This window comes from Puma concolor, chromosome F2 (genome assembly GCF_028749965.1).
Source record: "Puma concolor isolate L17-30 chromosome F2, mPumCon1.1.hap2, whole genome shotgun sequence".
In the NCBI taxonomy this organism is placed as follows: domain Eukaryota; kingdom Metazoa; phylum Chordata; class Mammalia; order Carnivora; family Felidae; genus Puma; species Puma concolor.
In genome coordinates, this window is record NC_141684.1 from 80,715,099 (window position 1) to 80,737,108 (window position 22,010).

At 37.6% G+C, this 22,010-nt stretch overlaps 1 protein-coding gene across 3 annotated transcripts in view; it reads right to left on the bottom strand.

Moving 5' to 3' along the window:
- SNTG1 (syntrophin gamma 1) overlaps window positions 1-22,010 on the bottom strand; it is a 902,129-nt gene that overhangs the window by 249,397 nt on the left and 630,722 nt on the right. For all 3 annotated transcript variants that reach the window (XM_086695809.1, XM_025922739.2, XM_086695810.1), the window contains exons 8-9: window positions 21,168-21,211; window positions 21,035-21,076 (exon numbers count right to left, since the gene is read on the bottom strand). In XM_086695809.1, coding sequence (XP_086551935.1) covers window positions 21,035-21,076; window positions 21,168-21,211 — 86 coding nt within the window. The remainder of the gene's footprint in view (window positions 1-21,034; window positions 21,077-21,167; window positions 21,212-22,010) is intronic.

Here is a 22,010-nt window from a genome sequence, read left to right on the forward strand (position 1 = left end):
TTAAATTTTTTTCTCATGTTAAGAATCTGTTTATAAACAGACCATAATTAACCTTGAGAAAGGGAAAAATAGTAATATATATACAAGAAAAATAAAAACCCATAAATATAAACTTCAAACACATATATCATTTACCCCATCTCTATAATATCTCTCTGAAAAAAATCCTAGTGAACAAAACAATGATTGTCTGATATTTTGTTTTCCATCCTTCCCAGTAAACATTTCAAAAGAGTAAAATGGAAGAATTTAATAAATCTGTTTATTTTTGCCAGGCTCACGCAGGCTCAGACTCAGCAAGAAGGCTTGTACTAAAGACAAAATAACGTCATCTATTGTAGGATAAGCTTGTAGCATAATTAGAATACACACACACACACACACACACACACACATATGTACACCTATATGAATATATATAATACATATATAACATATATAAAATGTATATATAACATATATCTATAAATATATATAAAATGCATCACCAAATGAAAAACTTCTCTGTTTTTATTGTAATTTCTTACATTGTTTTATTACAATTTTCAGACTGTTGAGTAATCATAAGATAAATAATAGAAACATTTGTTTAATCTGAAGCATTTCCCCAGGATTTACCTTTTAAATCTCTGAGTCATCATAAGTCGTCTTGGCCAAATTCCAATAAGAAGTATTGCCAACTAGGGGCGCCTGTGGGGGTCAGTCAGTTAAGCATCTGACTCTTGGTTTGGGGGCAGGTCATGATCTCACGTTCATGAGTTCACATCCGGCCTCAGGCTCCGCACTGTGGAGCCTGCTTGAGATTCTCTTTCCCTCTCTCTCTGCCCCTCTCCGTGCTGTCTCCCTCTCTTTCTCTCAAAATAAATAAATAAATAAACTAATTTTTTAAATTATTGCCAACTAGTGCTCAGTACGTTAACAGAAGATTTATTTGCAGCGTTTTTCTCACTTTATGTTTCTTTAATTCAGAAAACCTGGTTGTGCTAAATATTTGATTACTTTTAAAAATTCAAGGGGCACCTGGGTGGCGCAGTTGGTTAAGCGTCCGACTTCAGCCAAGTCACGATCTCGCGGTCCGTGGGTTCGAGCCCCGCGTCAGGCTCTGGGCTGATGGCTCGGAGCCTAGAGCCTGTTTCCGATTCTGTGTCTCCCTCTCTCTCTGCCCCTCCCCCGTTCATGCTCTGTCTCTCTCTGTCCCAAAAATAAATAAATGTTGAAAAAAAAATTAAAAAAAAAAATTCAAGAAAACTGAAAAATGGTTGTACATGGATGTTCATTAGGTGGAAATGACAAACATCTACCTGTTATACTACAGTGATATGAATATTTCTAGAGTCCCTGAGTAGATGTTGAAATCATATCGCCATACAAGCATTTTCTGAGTATTGGGCTCTAGCAGGGATGCACTACAGTTTAACCATCGCCATCAAAAAATATCTGGATGTTTCCCCTTTGGGGCAGTTAGCAATATATCTGCTATAAACATTCATGCATGGTTTTTGTATGAACATAACTCTTCAGGCCCCGGATGAGTCTCCAGAGAAATCCACTGGGAGAAAAAAGCAACTTCCAAAAGGTTAGACTTTATGCTCCCACTTAGGCAACATTCCCGAAATGGCAAAATTATAAAAATGGAAAGCAGATGAGTTGTTACCAGGTGTTCAGTAGTGAGGGCAGGAGGGAGGGAGGCATGGCTACAAATGGGTAGAATAAGGGTCCCCTTGGTGATGGGGTTGTACTCTGTCTTCAGTGTGAACATACTGGTAGTGATATTGTACTATAGTTTTGCAAGATGTTATCCTTAGAAGCAACTGAGTAAAGTGCACCCCTGGTCTCTCTGCATTGTGTATTATAACTCATGTGAATCTGCACTTATCTCAAAATAAAAGGTTTATAATCTTTTTTTTTTTTCAACGTTTATTTATTTTTGGGACAGAGAGAGACAGAGCATGAACGAGCGAGGGGCAGAGAGAGAGGGAGACACAGAATCGGAAACAGGCTCCAGGCTCCGAGCCATCAGCCCAGAGCCCGACGCGGGGCTCGAACTCACGGACCGCGAGATCGTGACCTGGCTGAAGTCGGACGCTTAACCGACTGCGCCACCTAGGCGCCCCTCAAAATAAAAGGTTTAATTAAAATAGAACTATACCTACAGTTGTGATATATTTCCAGGACGTAAGGTAAAGAGATAGTATAAAATCTTTGTGTAAAATATCTATCCCATTAACAATGAACAATACAACGAAATTTCAGATGATGACGCCAGTGGAAGTCTGGAGATCAAAACGAAACTACAGAGCAAGTTCTTAAAAATTAGTCAAAACTAAATAATGCTGCATAAGGATTGAATAAAAATCACCCAAGTAAATGATGTGAATATAAAATTTAAACTAGCGGTTGCATTGGAAGCCTATGCATAAGATGGGATACGCAGTGGGGCATCTGAGTGGTGGCCAAATCTTATTTCTTGATAATTTAAAGGTTATTTGTTTTCTGATAATTTACTAAGCTATACATTTGTTTTATGTGGTTTTCTGCATTTGCCTTTTATTTTACCACAAAACTTAAGTGAAATTGTTACATCAAGTAAAAATTAAAATAACATTTAATCCATACTCAATGACTTCTACAAATGTATTTGCATTTTTACCTGATACCATTGTTGATACATTATTTATAGACCATGAAAATCACATAGTTAAAATATCCAATGCAGTGGTTTTTAGTATATACATAGAATTGTATAGTGATGACCACTATTTAACTTTAGAACATTTTTTGTCAACCTAAAAAGAAACCCTGTTACCCATTAACATTCACTTTTTGTCACCCCCTGTCCCTAGCCTTAGGCAATCAGTAATCTATTTTCTGTCTCTATGGATTTCCCATTCTTGATGTTTCATGTAAATGAGATCACACAATATGTGATCTTTTGTGACTAGCTTCTTTTACTTAGTATGTTTTCAAGATCATCCATATTGTACCCTGTATCAGTCCCCTTATCCTTTTTATTGTCAAATAACACTGGATCATGTGGATATACCACATTTTGTTCATCCATTCATAAGTTGATGTGTTGTTTCTGTCTTCTGGCTATTATGAATTATGCTGCTAAGAGCATTCATGTATATATTTGTGTGGATATGTTATTTTTCTTGGGTACTTACTGCAGGAACTCAAACTGCAGAAAATCAAAGACAAAGAAGAAATCCTGAAGTAAGCCAGAGAGTGAGGGAAGTATTTTACCTAGAAATAAAATCTTTATCCTATACACAATAGAGAATGCCTTACAAGAAGCCCTGAAATGCAACAAACAAACAAACAAACAAACAAACAAACAAGTTACATGAATTTCTTTAGGGATTAGAAAACTAATATGTCAAGAGCTTATATCAACATAAGAAAAAGTAATAGTAACAATGTATGGGTTTATTAACGGACACAGAGAAGTAATATGAATGACAGCAATGTAATAATAGATGAGAGGTATGAATTAGGAATATTCTGTTAAAAGGTATTTGAATTATGCAAGAAATAGAATGGGGTTATTTGAAAGTGCATGGAGATTAATTAAAAATGTTTATTGGGGGGCGCCTGGGTGGCTCAGTCGGTGGAGCATCTGACTTCAGCTCAGGTCATGATCTTATGGTTCGTGGGTTTGAGCCCCACATTGGGCTCTGTGCTGACAGCTCAGAGCCTGAAGCCTGCTTCGGATTCTGTGTTTCCTTCTCTCTCTCTGTCCCTCCCCCGCTCGTGCTTTGCCTCTCCCGTTCTCTCAAAAATAAATAAATGTAAATAAAAAAATTTTCAAATGTTTATTGGAAACTCTAAGGCAAACATAAATTGCTTTTAACGTATAATAAAATGTGAGAAGAGGTGTAATGGACTCATATATAAAGCTTAATTTAACCAAGGAAGTAAATATAATTAGAGTGGAAAGGGGCAGAAACAGAGAACAAATGTTTGACAAATAGACATATAAATATGATGGATATTAATTCAGTTTTATCAAAAATCATTTTATATGTAAATGGTCTAAATATATCTATTAAAACAGATTGTCAATGGGATCTAAAAGATCTAACTATAAATTCTACAAAAAATATTGTTAATATAAATATATCTATAAGTTTAATGTAAAGATTTAGAGAAAAATGCATGTCGCTAACACCTCACAATAGAATATCAAAATATCGAGGTAAGTACTGAGAGAATTGAAAGGATAAGCAGATATATCCATTATGACGGTTATAGACTTCAACGGCACTCTTTCAAGAGTGAAGAGTTCAAGCAGGTAGCAACTCAGTAGTGATATAGCTGAACCTAAACAACACTATCATTCTAATTGAGACCATAGGCTTTTACAGAATACTTCATCCCCAAACTGCAAAATGCATATTTTCCCCAAGTTCACATGGAAAATTCATAAAGACAGATCAGATTCTAGTTCAGAAAACAAAACCTAACACACTTAAAAGAATAGAAATCATACAAACCATGTCCCCAGGCACCAAGGACTTTAAAGTGGGAGTCACTAGCAGAAAAAGAGCTGAAAAATTCCCCAAATACATGAGGATAAAGCAATACCTTTCTATATAACACATAGTCAAAGAAAAACCCTGAAGAGAAATTTAAAAATATTTTGAACTCAATAAAAATGAAATGCAACTTTTCAAAATTTGTGAAATGCGATGAAAGGAATGCTTAGAGAGAAATTTATACCATCAAGTGCATATATTAATAGAAGAGATTAAAATCAAAGATATCAGCTTCCACTAAAGGAACTACAAAAAATAGAGCAACAAAAACCCAATGCACAAAGAAGAAAACAAACAATAAAAATTACATAGGAAATCAATGATATGGAAAAGAAACAAACAAAAGCAACAGAGAAAAATAAATGAAACAAAACACTTGTTCTTTGAAATATGAACAATGATTAAATAAATTTGAACAATGGTTAATAAAATTGATAAACCTCTAACCAGACTAACCAACAAATAGAGAAGATACAAATTACCGTGTCACAAATAAAAAAGGGGTCATCTCTATTGATCCCATGGACATTAAAACAAAAGGTTAATAATGGAATACTATGAACAACTCTTTGCCCACAATTTTGATTATTTGGAAGATATGGATCAATTCTTTAAAAAAATTTTTTAATGTTTATTTTTGAGAAAGAGAGAGAGACAGAGCTCAAGCGGGAGGAGCAGAGCGAGAGGGAGACACAGAATCCGAATCAGGCTCCAGGCTCTGAGCTGTCAGCACAGAGCCCAATACGAGGCTTGAACCCACAAACTGCGAGATCATGACCTGAGCTGAAGTCGGACGCTTAACCGACTGAGCCACCCAGGCCCCCCTGGATCAATTCTTTAAAGGACACACACACAACCACTAAAACTCATACAAGGAAAAATAGGTATTCTGAAATGACTAGATATATTAAAGAAATAGAACCAATACTAATAACATAGCACAAAAGGTAAAAAGTTTCCTTGTTGAGCTCTATCACATATCTAATGAAGAAATGATACCAATCCTCCATAATCTTGTTTGGAATATAGAGGCAGGGGAACCATCTCCTAAGTCATTCTTCAATGCCAGGCATCAACTTAATACCAAAAATAATTTTGAAAAGCATTATAGACAAAGAAAATTAAGACCAATATATCTCATTAGCACCATGATCTCCAAAAATCATTTGCACATCAAACCCAACAATCTATAAAATGGATTATATAACACACCAAATTGGTTTTATTCCAGGTAAGCAAGGATGATTCAACATTTTAATTCAATCAGTGCCATCCACCACATCAAAAGGCTAAAGAACAAAAACAGAACGGTCATATCAATTGATGCAGAAAAATCATTTGAAAGAACCCAACATATATCCAATGATTAAAACTCTCAGCAAAGTAGGAATATAGGAAGACTTCCACAACTTGATAAAGAACATCTATAAAAAACACACAACTAACATCATATTTAATGGTTGGAAACTGGACTCCTTCCCCCTGAGACCAGAAACAAAACAAGGACTTATTTTCTCCAAAATGTCTATTCAAATCATACTGGAAGTCCAGGGTGGTGCAAAAATGAAATAAAAGTTACATATATTGGAAGGAAAAAGCCACCTTTAGTCACAGAAATTTTCTGTGTAGAAAATCCGAAAGACTCTACCAAAATCAACAAAAACAACGACAACCAATTCCTGAAACTGATAAAGGAATAAAACAATGGGACAAAATGGGTATTTAACATACAAAAGTTTATTGTTTTGTCATGTGGCAGTGATAACCATTTGGAATTTGAAGTTATAGAAGCAATATCTTTGTCACACCAAAGAACTGAAATACTTAGGTTTAAATCTAACAATATATATATATAGAGAGAGAGAATTTATATGAGCAAAACTACAAAACCGTGAGGATAGAACAAAGACAAGATAATCCATGCTCATGGATTATAAAACTGAATATTTAAATTTTTTTTAATGTTTACTTATTTTTGACAGAGAGAGAGACAGAGCATGAGCAGGGGAGGGTCAGAGAGGGAGATACAGAATCTGAAACAGGCTCCAGGCTCTGAGCTGTCGGCACAGAGCCTGACGCGGGGCCCAAACTCACAGACCGCAAGATCATGACCTGAGTGGAAGTCGGATGCCCAACCGACTGAGCCACCCAGCCCCAAACTGAATATTTTTTAGATGTTGATTTTCCTAAACTGATCAATTTACTGTAACCACCATCAAAATCCTAAAACCTATTTTGTAGGTATCTGAACTTAACAGATACATTGAGAACGTTCCATCCTAAAAGAGCAGAATACACATTTTTTTCATGTGTGCATGGAATGTTCTCCAGAGTAGATTACATATTAGATCTGAAAACATGTCTCAACAAATATAAAAAAATTCAAACCATACCATTCACCTTTTCTGACCACAATAGTAGGTTCCTCAAAAAGTTAAAAATAGAACTACTTGACGATCCAGCAATTGCACTACTAAGTATTTACCCAAAGAATACAAAAATACTAATTCAAAGGGACACAGGTACCTCAATGTTGATAACAGCATTATCTACAACAGTCAGATTATGGAAGCAGCCCAAGTGTCCATTGACTGATGAATGGATAAGGAAGATGTGGTGTGTGTGTATGTGTATATATATATAATGGAATATTACTCAGCCATATATATATATAGTGTGTATATATATAATGTGTGTGTATATATAATGCGTATATATATATAATGTGTATATATATAATGAGTAATATATAATATATATTACTCAGCCATTATATATATATAGTGTGTGTGTATGTACATGTGTATATATATTGGAATATTACTCAGCTATAAAAATGAATGAAATCTTGCCATTTCCAATGACATGTATTATGGTAAGTGAAACAAGCCAATCAGAGAAAGACAAATGCCATATGGTTTCATTCATATGTGTAATTTAAGAAACAAAACAAATAAGCAAAGGGAAAAAAGAGAGAGACAAACCAAGAAACAGACACTTCACTGTGGAGAACAAACTGGTGGTCACCAGAAGGGAGGAGGGTGGGGGGACAAGTTAAATAGGTGATGGGGATTAAGGTATGCACATGTGATGAGCAGTGGGTATTGTACACAAGTGTTCAATCACCATATTGTACACCTGAAACTAATATTACACTGTATGTTAATTCACTGGCATTTAAATAAAAACTTAAAAAAATAAAAGTAATTCCAAATTTTATATGGAAAAGCAAGGGCACTTGTTGGGATGAGCACTGGGTGTTGTATGTAAGCGATGAATCATAGGAATCTATTCCCAAAGCCAAGAGCACACTGTATACACTGTATGTTAGTTAACTTGGCAATAAATTATATTTAAAAACTAAACTACAGTACTGGTAACTAAAATCCTAAAAAAAGAAAAAGAAAAAAGAAAAGAAGACAAAGAAAAGGAAAGAAAAGCAAGATTTATAAGAGCCAAAAGAATACTGAGGCAGAACAAAGTTAGTGGGCATGCTCTTCCCGATTTCAAGACTTACCATAAAGCTGCAATAATCAAGGCAGCATGCTATTGGTAAAAGAACACATATTAATTAACATAAGACAATAGGAAGCCCAGAAACAGCCTCACACAAATATAGTCAACTGATCAACAAAGGAGTAAAGGCAATACAGTGGAAATTCATAGTCTTTTTGACAAATGTGCTGGAACAATAAAAATCCATATGCAAAAAATAATGGCAATAATAGCTTAGAAGTAGACCTTATCCCTTTCACATAAATTACTTCTAAATTAAACATAGAACGAAGTGTAAAATCTAATACTATAAAATGTTTAGAAGAAAGCAAAGGACATTACCCAATGACCTTGGGTTTGGTGATGAGTTTTTAAATGCAACACCACAAGCACAATTCATGAAAGAAAAAACTGATGCATTGGACTTTATTAAAATGATAGACTTCTGGGGCACCCGGGTGGCTCAGTCGGTTAAGCGTCCGACTTCAGCTCAGGTCATGATCTCACAGTTCGTGGGTTCGAGCCCCACGTTGGGCTCTGTGCCGACAGCTCAGAGCCTTGGAGCCTGCTGCAGAATTTGTGTGTGTGTCTCTCTCTCTGCCCCTCCCCTGCCTACACTCTCTGTCTGTCTCAAAAATAAATAAACATTAAAATTAAAAAATAAAATAAAATAAAATAAAATGATAGATTTCTGAAAAATGTACATTTATGAAAATGAAAAATATACATTTAAGAACATGAAAAACATACATTTAAGAAAATGAAACAGGGAGAAAATATTTTAAAGGCATTTATTTGGAAAAAACACACATATGTTTGATGTCGTATCTGATATATCCAGCTATCTCCAACACCTACAAAAAAACTTAAGTCTCAACAACAAGAAAACTCACAACTCAATTAAAAAGCGAAAAAGCTACACAAACAGACATCGCCAGAGGAGATATAATGAAGGCAAATTAAGTATGTGAAAAATTGCTCAACATTTGTCATAAAAGAACCGTAAATTAGCCATGAGATACTACTACACGCCTGTCAACATAGTTTATAAACACAAAGTGACAATTCCTCTCGCTGATAATACTGAGCAAGGGCAACCCCCCTTCATTACCCGTGGAGGTACAAAATGGCATAGCCTTTTTGGAAGACAGTTTGGCACTTTCTGACAAACTAAGTATGGCCTTCCCATGTAATCAGCAATTGTAGTCCTAGGCTACAGTCAATTAATTTGAATATTTATGTCCACACAAAGACCTGCATGCAAATCTTTGTAGCAGCTTTATTCCTAATCACTAAGAACTGGAAGCAAGCGTGATGTCCTTCGATAGGTGAACGGATAAACAAGCTGCAGTGCGGTTGTTTACTGTTCCAGTAGATGAACAATGGAATATTATTCGGAGTTCAAAAAGAAAGGAATGATCAAGCCGTGAAAAGACATGGATTATTTTTAAATGCACATTGCTGAATGAAACAAACCAATCCAACAAGGCTATATTCCCTCGGACTCCAATCATAATTTTCTGGTAGAGACAAAACTATACGGACAGTGTAACAATCGTTTCCAGAGAATCCTGGGATGCGCAGGATGCAGGAGTAGGAAAGGAAGAGACGAGGAAGATTTTTTTCTGGAAAGTGAAATTATCTTGTATGGTTTCTTAATGGTGAATCATTGTACTCTGCACTTGTCAAAACCCATAGAATTTACAGCCAGAAATTGAGAAAGCCTTACTGCCTACAGATCTTTTTTAACAAAATCATTTAGGAGATTGGGGGAATATCAGGATGTAATACAGAATGCGACAAGAGAGTCTAATTGTATTATGAATATTTGAAACAACCTCATTGAAAGAATTGGGGTAGTGGGACTGACTTCTGTAACTTTGGAAATAAAATCTGTATAGCTAAATGCAAAAAAAAAAAAAAAAAAAAAAAAAAACCCAAAAAACTGTACGTAAACTCTCTACTCCACTTAATAAAGCTTTTCCCACCGGGGAATGCGTTAACAATTCTGAGACAGTATATGTGCACTGGGCTTGAAAAGTTAACCAAATGGAGGGCAGATGATGCAGCCACCTGTTGACAGAGGCTATAGATAAGCAAGAGGAGACTAGAATGATCCACCTGACGCTGGATTACGTTGAAGGCAGCCGCATAAACTCACGTTCAGTTTAACACAGACACAAATGGTTATATATAGAAATGAGCGTGAACGCATTTGTGCATATGAACAAGTCTGTACACACACGTTTCCTCGTTCCAGCAGGCAATGAGCCCACCTGGGACTCAGATTTCGGTTTCTCATACTTCTCTAATGAAGGGAAGCAAGACCTCTAGGGGTCACGGCTAATTCTTGGATTGGCAGAATCTATACAAGATGAGACTGAAACATATTTTAGTGCCAAAAAATATCTGAGGGAGCATTTCAAAGCCACCCTGAAACCAACTGTAAGAGTTCCCAAGGGCCAATGCTAGAACCACTTGTGCAATAAATAAATAAATAAATAAATAAATAAATAAATAAATAAACACCCACGAGTCTATACTGAACAATCAATATGATCTAATGAACAAATAAATTAATATGTGTAGACAAATCTCCTAGGTAGCAGAACTCCAAAGAATGCGAGTAGACAGCCACCCTTGCAGAGGTGAGGCATATTCTGCCGTGTTTAAGCGTGGGCTCTGCGTAGTGTCCTCTTTCCAAAGAGCACGGGGTGGGAAGGAAACAAAAAGTAACTTTAGAGTGGAGAAACTTGACAAAGTCTCTCGCAGCCAGGTGACCAAGGTTAATATTAATGCTAATAAAGTCGTGTTGATAGTATGTACCCTTGACATGATAGGACAAAAATGCACTCTGCTTTTAAGGTCTTCCTCCCCAACACACATAAACCTGTCTAATCACAGGGAATATGCTAGAAAAAAAGACTCCTGAGGGACATTTCACGAAATTTCTCACCAGTACTCTTCAAAACCGTTAAGATTATCAAAATAAGAAGCCCCAGAAAATGGAGCCAAGAGGAGCCTAAGAAGACACATGACTAAACGCAACGTGTGTTCCGGATGGGATCTGGGAACAGAGAAGGTATTAGGTAAACACTGAGGAAATCTGAATGGAGTGTCAATCAGACTTTCATTAATAACTGTATAAACATCGGTAGTAATAACTGTCAGAAATGCATTATAATAATGTAAGATGATGAAATTGGAAACACTGGGTATAGAGGATATTAAAACACTCAATACTATTTTTACTATTTTCTGTCAATCTAAAACTGTTCTAACATAAACAGTTTATTTAAAAATCGAATATTGAAGGGGTGCCTTGGTGGCTCAGTCAGTTAAGCCTCTGACTTCAGCTCAGGTCATGATCTCACAGTTTGAGTGTTCAAGCCCCCTGTCGGGATCTGGGCAGACAGCTCAGAGCCTGGAGCTGCTTCAGATTCTGTGTCTCCCTCTCTCTCTGCCCCTCCCCCTCTTGTGCTCTGTCTCTCAAAAATAAATAAACGTTAAAAAAATATTTTAAAAAATCAAATATTGAAAAATTCAAAATAAAAAAACAAATACAAAAAGAATAAAATTTAAGGACTTAAATTTTCATTTGCAAAATTTACTGCAAAGTTACAATGATCAGCAGTGTGATATTTACATCAGCATACACAAACAGATTAATGGAACATAATTAAGTACCTAGAAATAAACTTTTATGTTGAGCGCAATTCATTTTTAACAAAATTGCCAAAGAACCTGAAACTGGCACATCTGGATACCCACACGACCTTATCTCACACCATATATAAACATCAGCTCCAAATTGGTCATAGACTTAAATGCAATACATAAGACTATAAGACCCTCAGAACAAAACAAAGCAACAAATCTTCATAGCCTTAGAATTGTTAGATAAGATGGCAAAAGCTGCGTTCAAGTGATGAAATTAAAATATCCATGAGCCGAACTTCATGACAATCAAAACCTTTGAGATTCAAAAGATGCAATTAAGAAATTCACGAAATGCACCAAGACTGGGAAAAATATTTGCAAATTATATGTTTGACTTGCAGCCAGAATGCCTAAAATAAACAAACTCTTCAAAATCAGTAAGTCAAGTAACCCAATTAATCAAAAATATCTGGGAGTATCATAAACACACAAAAAGATGTTCAATATTCTCAGTCATTAGGGAAATGCAAACTAAAATCATAATATTATGCCACTTCATAGGAAGCATAGACATGGAGACTCGCTTTCTTTTTTTCTTTTTCTTTTTTGCTTGGCATTTCATTTATATTTGAAAGTATATACACCAAATCCAGATACTTTTCTTGTGTCATTCCTTCGAGAACAGCCAATTCCTTTATGCTATGTATTTTCTTTCTGAAAGTTCTAGTGTTCTGATGTTTGAATTCCTGAATAGAATACCTCTAATATTTTTTCTGTCTTATTGCCTACTTGTTATTTTATTCCATTTTGACCATTTCCCAACTTTATTTTGTAATCCTCCTACACTCTATAGTTCTTTTTCAATATTTCATCAAAGTTTTAACATCTTGTTTTTTTTCTGAACATGTTCCTTTTATATATAATGATGGCTTTAAAAAATTATAGAATAGTCTCTGGCAGTTCTCTGAAAATATTATAGTATTGATCCCTCTCTCTGGCTTTTTTTCTTGACTCCTGTGTTGTCTGTTTCCTTCATTTCTTTTTCTCTCCACTTTAGTTGTTGTCTTTGATGTGGACAATTTTCTTCAAATATCAGTGATCCTTTGGTATCAGTCAACATTTAGGAGTCAGGCACTGAAAAGCGAATTGATAGCTTTGGGTAGACGATGCATGGTTACATCCACTACCGGCCTGCATTGTGGAGTTATTAGTGGGAACTCGGCCTTCAGTGGCACAGTCCAAATGTATTATTTGTGGGTTATTTCTCTTAGATCAATTTCACCATAAATTTTACCTGCCCCCTTAGTGGTAAAAAACAAAAACAAAAACAAACAAAAACAAACAAAGAGACGAACAACACCTAGCTGCCAGTGTTCTGAGAGTTTAGGAGAAAGGCAGAGAAGATTGCTGTTCCTAGTATCTATCTCACTTTATTGTGGTGCAGAGCCTCCCCCCCCCCCCCCCCCCCGTGCCGTCTGTCGTGCCTGGGGCCAAATACTCACTTTTGCCAAATTCTAATTCAATCTCCTGTCCTTGGCCATAATACCCCTGCTTGCTCTGACTCCTATCTGACTCTGTGAAGTGAATTTCTGCTAGACATTGACTTTCACTTCGGCTTTCTCAGACCTCCCAGGACAGTTCCCACGGAAATGAAAATCTGCTTTCTATTTTCAAAAAAATTATCAACAACTCTGTTTATTGTCATCAGAGTTGCAAGAGGGGAAAAAAAATTAAAACATCCCTTTTAACCCCAGATCTCTGCACTTGCTTAAGACTTGTTCAGATTGCACATATGGGGGAGGTGTCTTTGTTCCAGCTGCTGTAACCGAACACCACAGACTGGGTAGCTTCCAACAGAAGGAGTGTATTTCTTACAATCTGGAGAAGTCTGAGATCGGTATGCCGACATTGCTGGGTGAAGGCCCTCTTTGGGGTGTAGACTCCTTTTTTTCTCACGTGAGGGAAGCGGGTAGCTGGCTCTGTAGGGCCTCTTTTACGAGGCCACTAATCCCATTCATGAGGCCTCCACACTCACGACCCAGACACCTCCCAATGCTAGCACGCTGGCATTAGAATTTCAACATATGAATTCTGGGGAGACACAGGCATTCAGACCAGAGCAGAAGGCCCTCGATTTGTCTTTTGATAGATAATCCTGAAGGGGTCAAATATGCTTTTTTTTCTATGCTATTTCGATATCTAAAACTAAGAACCAGAGGAAGTTTTCTAGGAATTTGCTTATATACACAACATCAGGACAACTGAATAAGGATAGTTCCTATGGCACAATTCTATAGCAGCTGTTTTCGGGCTCCTTGACATTCTTAAGAATAAAGACACGTATGGGGCGCCTGGGTGGCGCAGTCGGTTAAGCGTCCGACTTCAGCCAGGTCACGATCTCACGGTCCGTGAGTTTGAGCCCCGCGTCAGGCTCTGGGCTGATGGCTCGGAGCCTGGAGCCTGTTTCCGATTCTGTGTCTCCCTCTGTCTCTGCCCCTCCCCCGTTCATGCTCTGTCTCTGTCTGTCCCATAAATAAATAAAAACGTTGAAAAAAAAATTAAAAAAAAAAAAAGAATAAAGACACGTATAATAGGATATCTTTCTGCTTTAGAATTCCCCAGATATCTGGGCGACCACAGGTCTTTGATCTTTAACTGGATCTTGGGTTTTCCCTTTCTGATTCCCGGATCTGCGTACTGCCAAGATTACCTTCGGTGGTAGTTTGTAGCATCTGGACATGTCCCAGAACTACTTCGGGCCATAGCCCTCCAGAAGCCTCTTGGGGAGACTTCCAGTAGCGCCCGGTGTAGACGTGACTTCTAGAAGGCCTCGCACTACCACAGGACCACAAGTGTTCACAATATGGAGGATTCCAGCTACTGTCCCTTCATGATGAGAACTGCCCGCTTTGAGAGTGATTGATGAAACCACAACCCATTGTTTTTTTTACCCCCCATACAACTGTAGAACCTCAACCTCCATAAAAAATCGTTTATCCCCTGATGATTCTGAGTGTTTCCAAGAAATGAGTCTGTCCGTGTGTCCAGGGATCCATTTCTCTTTCTTTCTTCTTCTCTAGCCACCTCTATCAGATTCTTTTAGTTACTCTAGACTCTAACAAGCATTACTGTTTCTCCGGGACACAGAGGCTGTTTCTATCAGATCCCACTTCCTTCCTCATGTAATGGTAGCCAGTGTTCTGGGAGACATTTCTTACAGGCAGCAAGGCATCGTTCCTTGTACCCTGTTACTTTAAAGGCATTTTCTCCAAAACATTTTTCTTCAGGTTTGTTTTCCCCTAAGGAGTTACCTCCCAGGGGCACAGACAGTATTAACAGGACCTATGGGTGTCCAAAAGGAAACAACAACAACAACGAATCTGAGTAATTATGATAGCTCTCGGTATCACTTCTCGATTTCCACCATTTTTGTATACGCCTGATGTATACATAGGCATTGCTTTCGGCATATCTCCACTCGCTCATGAAAGAGTGCCTGCAAAGGTGCTTTTTGTCCTTTTTATTCAACTTTAATGGACTTTACTTTTTAAAATGCTTTCAGGCTTGCGGTAAAACTGTGCAGAAAGTTCCTTGCCCATCTTCTCTCACACAGAGAGAATCTCCTCTATTATTGAGATCTTGCACCAGCGGATCAATTTGCTACAAGTGATGAGCACAGACTGATACATTATTATCAACTAGGGCCCATAGTTAGATTCACCACGGTTTACTATTTGTGTGGCACAGTTCTCCAGGTTTACCGAAACGTGTGTCCAATAAAATAATTGAACACTTTGGCTGAAAAAGATATTAAGACTGCTCTGTTTCAAACTCTCCACCTTGCCGACCACAAAAACGAGGGCAAGAGACTTTGAACTTTAGGAACATCACGTAGCTGAAAAGTGCCTGAGACGCAATTTTTAGCTTAAATCTTGAAGCTTTTATTCTCCTATGCTTTTTTTCTCCTTGCCTTTCACTTTAATCACCTTGAAAACAAAATAAGTCAGTTATGCGAAAAGTGTATAATCTATATGTGACACATATGTCCCCTCATCATTCTAACCTGGGGAGCAGGAGTGACTGAGAAGTCTTTGTTGGAGGTGAGGAGTGGATATGGACACATGCATTGATACGTCCCAATTACTTTGTCCCCTAGTACAACATGGTCGCCTGTCCTTGCTGCTGTGTATTCTCTGTGTCCATTGCTCTAGATAAAAATTGGTTGGGGCTCCACTACGTGATTGGTTTACCAGGCTTGCCTTTGTTTCATTATTACGGGAATTGCAATCGGGTCTTTAAGCTATGTCAGACAGCAAATAAAGATTTGATGAGAATCAGTAGCCAGGAGTGAAAAGCATACATTTAATTAAAGTGTGGCCTGTGCTATCTATATTCATACCTAATGAGGGACAGGCCTGTGGGCTTAGCAGAGAAGGAAGGCCTAAAAGTATTAATAAAAAGCTAAGTATGCAGATAAAGCAAGTTCTAGATACTTTATTTCCGAAATCAGCGATAGCATAAACAATATTTTGCATATTTTTGTCTTTGCATTTAAAGTTTCCAAAACTAGTGGGAAATACTAAAAGTGTAATTATTTCATGTATGGCTTTCCTGGGTAGTAGTTAACTGAAAGAAAAACACTGCTATAGTTAGAATTCTTAAGGAAAGTATTAATCTGTTAGATCTCAATACCTATTTCCAAACTGAGAACAAATTAAGAATTATTAGCGGTTAGGTAAAACATGATTTGCAACTCTGTGACATTTTAATCTTTTGCCAAGATGCAAAATGATGTGTGTTCCCAAATCACATCCTAAATATGTTCCTTGGTAACTCATAAAACCTACTAAACGGTTCCAATGTATAAATTAATGCCTTATTTTCAGATAAGATATAGCCTTTGTAAAGTTATTTTCTGATTATTCTAAGCTAAAAAAAGAACATATTCTTTTTATTCTAATGGAAATTTTGAACTAATTTAAGCATATCATAATAATTAAAATGCTATTAAACAACAGTTTACATTAGTTTTATCAAAATTTGTTTTTATGGCATGAATATCAGATTTCAACTGATCAAGATACTTATTCTGCTCTTATAAGACACATATGGTTTTTTGGACTTTGTTTTAAAATTAAAAATTCAGAACAAATTAGTTATTTGCATTTCTAATTATCTAATATTTGGTATCAGCAAAACCACAAAATCAAAAGGCAAATGAACCTCTTTTTTAGAACCCATAAATCTCAAACATGAAACCAGAAATATTTTAGAAAGAAACGTCTGGAATTATCTATCCATCAATTCTGCTTTGCCTAGTGATGAGCTTTGCTGTTTTGAAAGTCTTATTAGATGAAATTTCAATTACACTAATAGATTCTCATTTCCAACTATCTTGATTATAAACTCAAGATGCATTTTTTTCTGCTATAGATAGATCTTATTTCCTTTTATTTCTCGTGAGCATAAACAGATCCCACTGTTACATTTTGAAGACCACAGATAAATCAACATGTCCTTTCCTGCTAATTTTTTGTACACTCTCGCAGTTTTTAAACTCTACAGAAATGATGTTCACATAACAATAAAGCTAGAGACAAAGTTATTTATATATTATTTCTTGTCACACGAAGGACTCCATCTCAGTGTATTTCATGTAGATGATACTCAGAGTTTGATATATGATCAGTTTACCTGTTAATCAATGTCAGATAGATAGATAGATAGATGACAATCAACTTAAGGTGTCTAGGGTTCAGTGATAAGGTAAAAAGAAATAGAGTTAATCTTAATATCAACAGTGGCAATACATATGGGTTTCCTTGAAAAAAGAATTGGGGGTGGGGTGCCTGGGTGGCTCAGTCGGTTGAGCGTCCAACTTCAGCTCAGGTCATGATCTCTGGTTCGTGAGTTCGAGCCCCATATCGGGCTCTGTGCAGACAGCTCAGAGCCTGGAGCCTGCTTCACATTCTGTGTCTCCCTCTCTCTCTCCCCTCCCCTGCTCGCACTCTCTCTCTCTCTCTCTCTCTCTCTCAAAATAAATAAACATTAAAAAAAGAAAAGAAAAAAAAGAATTGGTACATTAGGAACTTTCGATGTCTTGGGAGCATAACTCATGGACTACATAACACATTCACATCAAAGATACATAAATAGGCGCCTGTTCTGCTGAACAAGGAGCCCTAATTTTCAAACAGCAATTCCCCTGCAGGCATGGGTGCCCACTTCACTTCCTGACTGCGTGTGGCGGAAGGAGCTTGGGATGCAGACCCCAGCATGCATTAGTACCCTCTTCATATGGGAGCTTCTCAGGGCCCAGGATGAATCTCAACAAGACACTGCCCAACACGGACACAGCAGTAACCACTGGGGGGTGAGTGGGGAAAAAAGGCCAGCAATATTATTTGATGGCATCACATAATACATAATTTTTCTTACTTGCCAGATCTGTGCTAAGAGTTTCATACACATTATTCCCATTCGATCTTTATAAAAGGGGTTGTTAGCTTTCTTTTAAGATGAGTAACAGAACAGGTAAGTCCATTTGCCTGAAATTACAGTGGAAGGATTTGCATACGATTGTTTGTGAGTATGAAAGCCATCTATTCTGGACCCTGCCACCTTGCCACCATGTCACAGGCCAAGGAACATTTGGCACTTGTGCTAAATCTTTCTTCACATGGAAACTTCGGAAGGGTCTCTTCTTCCACAAACTTCTCGCAAGACGAATGCCTTGCATGGTGTGGGGGCAGCCGAGAAGTGAATTACTGTATGCCCAGACTAGCGACATGAGACACAGATAGACAAATGCTTTGGTGATCCGATTCTAGGCATTTGGCTAATGAACTCCTTGTAAGTCCTTCTGGGTGCCCGCAGTGGACACCGTGGGATTCTCCTTCCGCACAGATCAACACACACGGAGTCAACAGGACTCCAACACAGAAATCACATCTGTATTGTCGAAGGCATCCCAAGAGCAAAGCTAATGAGGGACCAGACACAAAATTTCTAGCCATGTCAATGAGTGATGCAGACGAATGGAAGGAAAGTTCTGTGCACCTACACCATATTGCCACACCTACTCAGTCTGTTTCTGAGTTTGGAACTCTGTGTGAATCACCGACTTGGAATCAGGAAAGTGGCATCAGCGTGCTATTTTAAAACCATCTACGGCCTCTGAGCTCGGTGCGCCTTTTTCTGCCCATTTGAGTGCATTCTTAAACATTTAATTAGTATCTCAGCTCCGCGGAGGTATAAGTCGGTGTATTTGCTTAGGTAATTAACAATGAAGACAAAAGCATCTAATCACCGTTGGAAAGTGAAAGATTGGAACTTAAGAATATTAGTGCCTGTTTTTCAAAGCTGATAAGGTTAAGCCTCTCAAAGAAGAACGGAAGTGTATTGCGAAGAGCCACATATAATTTGCAATATAATCCTACCTTCCTTTTCTTTGAAACACAATGAACAGCGTTAGGAAGTGGCATTATTAGCACATTCTAATCTTTCACGCAGCACTCATCGGCTTAATCAAAGCTGCAGGACAGCTTGTCTAAGCATGCCGCCTGCCTTGGAAGGGCAAATTGCCAACACGGCCCCGCCTAACAGCATGTGGTTTGAAAAGAGAAGGCGCTTGTTTCCGGCTCCCTGTGTCGTGAGTTTAAAATCAGTTTGTATTTTCGCGCAAAGACTGAAGTTAACATATTATTTGCTTACGTGGCCGTATGTAACATTCGCATGTGAACCTGCAGAACGGAGTGCTCTCGGGTGTGCTCTCATTTGCCTAAAACCTGTCCTGAAACCCTGCTTTTTCTGTACGTATTTGTACTAAAGTCGAGACTGGAAATATCTTAAAGGACATTCACCACAGAGGGGCAATAGAGTGGCCTGGGTAAGATTTTGGAGAAGACAAAAAGGGATGATGATGACAAACCCTGCTTAGCTATCCCAAGTACGCACAATGGAGAACCCCCCCACCCCCACCCCCACCCCTGCCTTCGCTGCTCTTGGAACCGTGGCTTCTCGCCAAGAACAGCAAAGGTTGCCTCTTTGAGGTTTGAAACACACAAACGTATCAGAATAGTTTTCTCCAAATACTTTTAACAGAGGAGTAATGCATTCAAACACAACCCTTGCGCATAAACGTTTAAACATAATTTCTCCTCCTTCCCTTCCCTTGTGAGATGCTAAAGACATTCATTGAAGGCTCTAGGAATGCTATTTAGTCAGGTGCGACAAATATTTCCCAAGTGCCTACCACTGTCCTCTTCCTTTATGTCTCCTCACCATCCCAACAGAAGCCCTTCAACCTTCCAGCTTCTCCCAAAGGGTGGGTACAAGCCACCTAGGGTGGAACCATTTGGGCCAAGTGTTAAAATCCGCCCACCTAAAATTCCTAGGCCCACCTAAACTGAATGAGAGTATCTGAGGCCTGGGCTTCAGATCTGCACATTTACCAACATCCAAAAAAATAGATACATAAGTAACTAACCACAAAACACAACAACACATACACACACAAAATTGGTGAACTTTCTGCCTTGTGCTAATTCAGTATACCTTAAGATTAAGCTCCTCTAAATTTTGTCTCTTTCCTTTTCTTTCTCTCTCTCTGTCTCCCTCTTTCTCTCTCTCTCTCAAACACACACACACACACACACACACACACACACACACACACACACGTCTGTATGAGCTCTTCCGATGGATTCTGCTACTGTGTAAGATTTTACAGACATAAATTCTATTGTTTATAAGCTTTCTTAAAGATGTTTATTTATTTATTTTGAGAAAGAGAGACAGAGGGAGAGTGTGAGAAGGGGAGGGACAGAGAGAATCTCAAGCAGGCTCCATGCTGTGAACACAGAGTCCAATGCGGGGCTTGATCTCACAAATCGTGAGATCATGACTTGAGCTGAAATCAAGATTTGGACACTTAACGAACTGAGCCACCCAGGCTCCCCTGTTTTTAAACTTTTAAATATTTGTAAAGAATTAGAGATGCATTTCACCAAGAGATATATTCAGTGGACACTGACTGGTAGGGATTAATAGAAAACCCGGAAAAACATAACAAGCAACCCTTAAAGTATTTCTTTGAAGTACATTTCATCCTGGGTAGTACTCACAATTCTGTTTCTACTATGAAACACACACACACACACACACACACACACACACACACACACACACACCAATTAAGAGATCATTTGAAAAATCTGATAGCACGCTGGACCAATGTCATATCTACCTAATGAATAAGTTGAACAGTATTTAGCAATGCAATGAATCCTCATTGGCACATGGGAAAATCATGGTATTAAGAAAAAGTGAAGAAAACTTACCACTTCTTCATGTCTGCATTTTCTCACATTAATTCCATTTATCTGCAAAGAAAAGAAAACTGGTTTCACGTGGCCTATTGTGAATTGAATTTATATTTTGGTTGCACATAGAAAATTAGGGTAAAATTTATACCTGCAGAATCGCATCCCCAATAAAGAGCAGACCTGAAAGTTCCGCTGTGAAGAGAGAAAAGCAATGATTATGCATCGACTATTTTCTTCATACATATGAAAGAGTTTTATAATTAAATCAAATCAATATTGATACAAGGGGGAAAAATAAATGTTTTATATAGACAGCATCGTAAATGATCCACAAGTAATAGAAATGCAAAAACAATCTTATGATTCCGCCCAGATATTGAAACACCTATTTCTGTTTAATCCTATCATTTCAGATCTTACAGTTGCCGAAAACTGGTCGCTCTTCTGGATGGATGACGAGATTTTCTCGTGTACTTATCGTATTAAGGTATCTATGAAAAAGCTTGAATCTAGACATTCAGTCCTTTGGCTATGGGATCAGCTCTGGGTTTCCTTTTAAACATTAGATTGTCTTACTGATTTCAGTTGCTTTACATCTTTGGTGTGTTTTTGAGTGAAACTTCATGATAGACTGAGTAAAACTTCATATGAGAACAGAAAAAAATATGTATGTCAGGAACTGCCTATATTTGACAGGACTTGCTATCATTAAGTTTGTGGATATGTTTGTTTGCTAAATGAAACAATTGAAAAGCTATGTGGTCCCTGATTTATAGAGTCACACTCTCTCTTCTCTTTCCCCTTTGCTTTTCGTGAAAGAAATATGCCCCAGAAGTAATAAAGGGAGAGCCTCAGGAATCAGACTCAGCCACTTACTGCCTGGTCATGGGGAACGTGGAGCTGGTCAATCATATCCTAATCTATAGTATTTAATCCGACTTATTCTACAGTAAGGATGGCTTACAAAGGAATGGTTACTATATAATTCTCT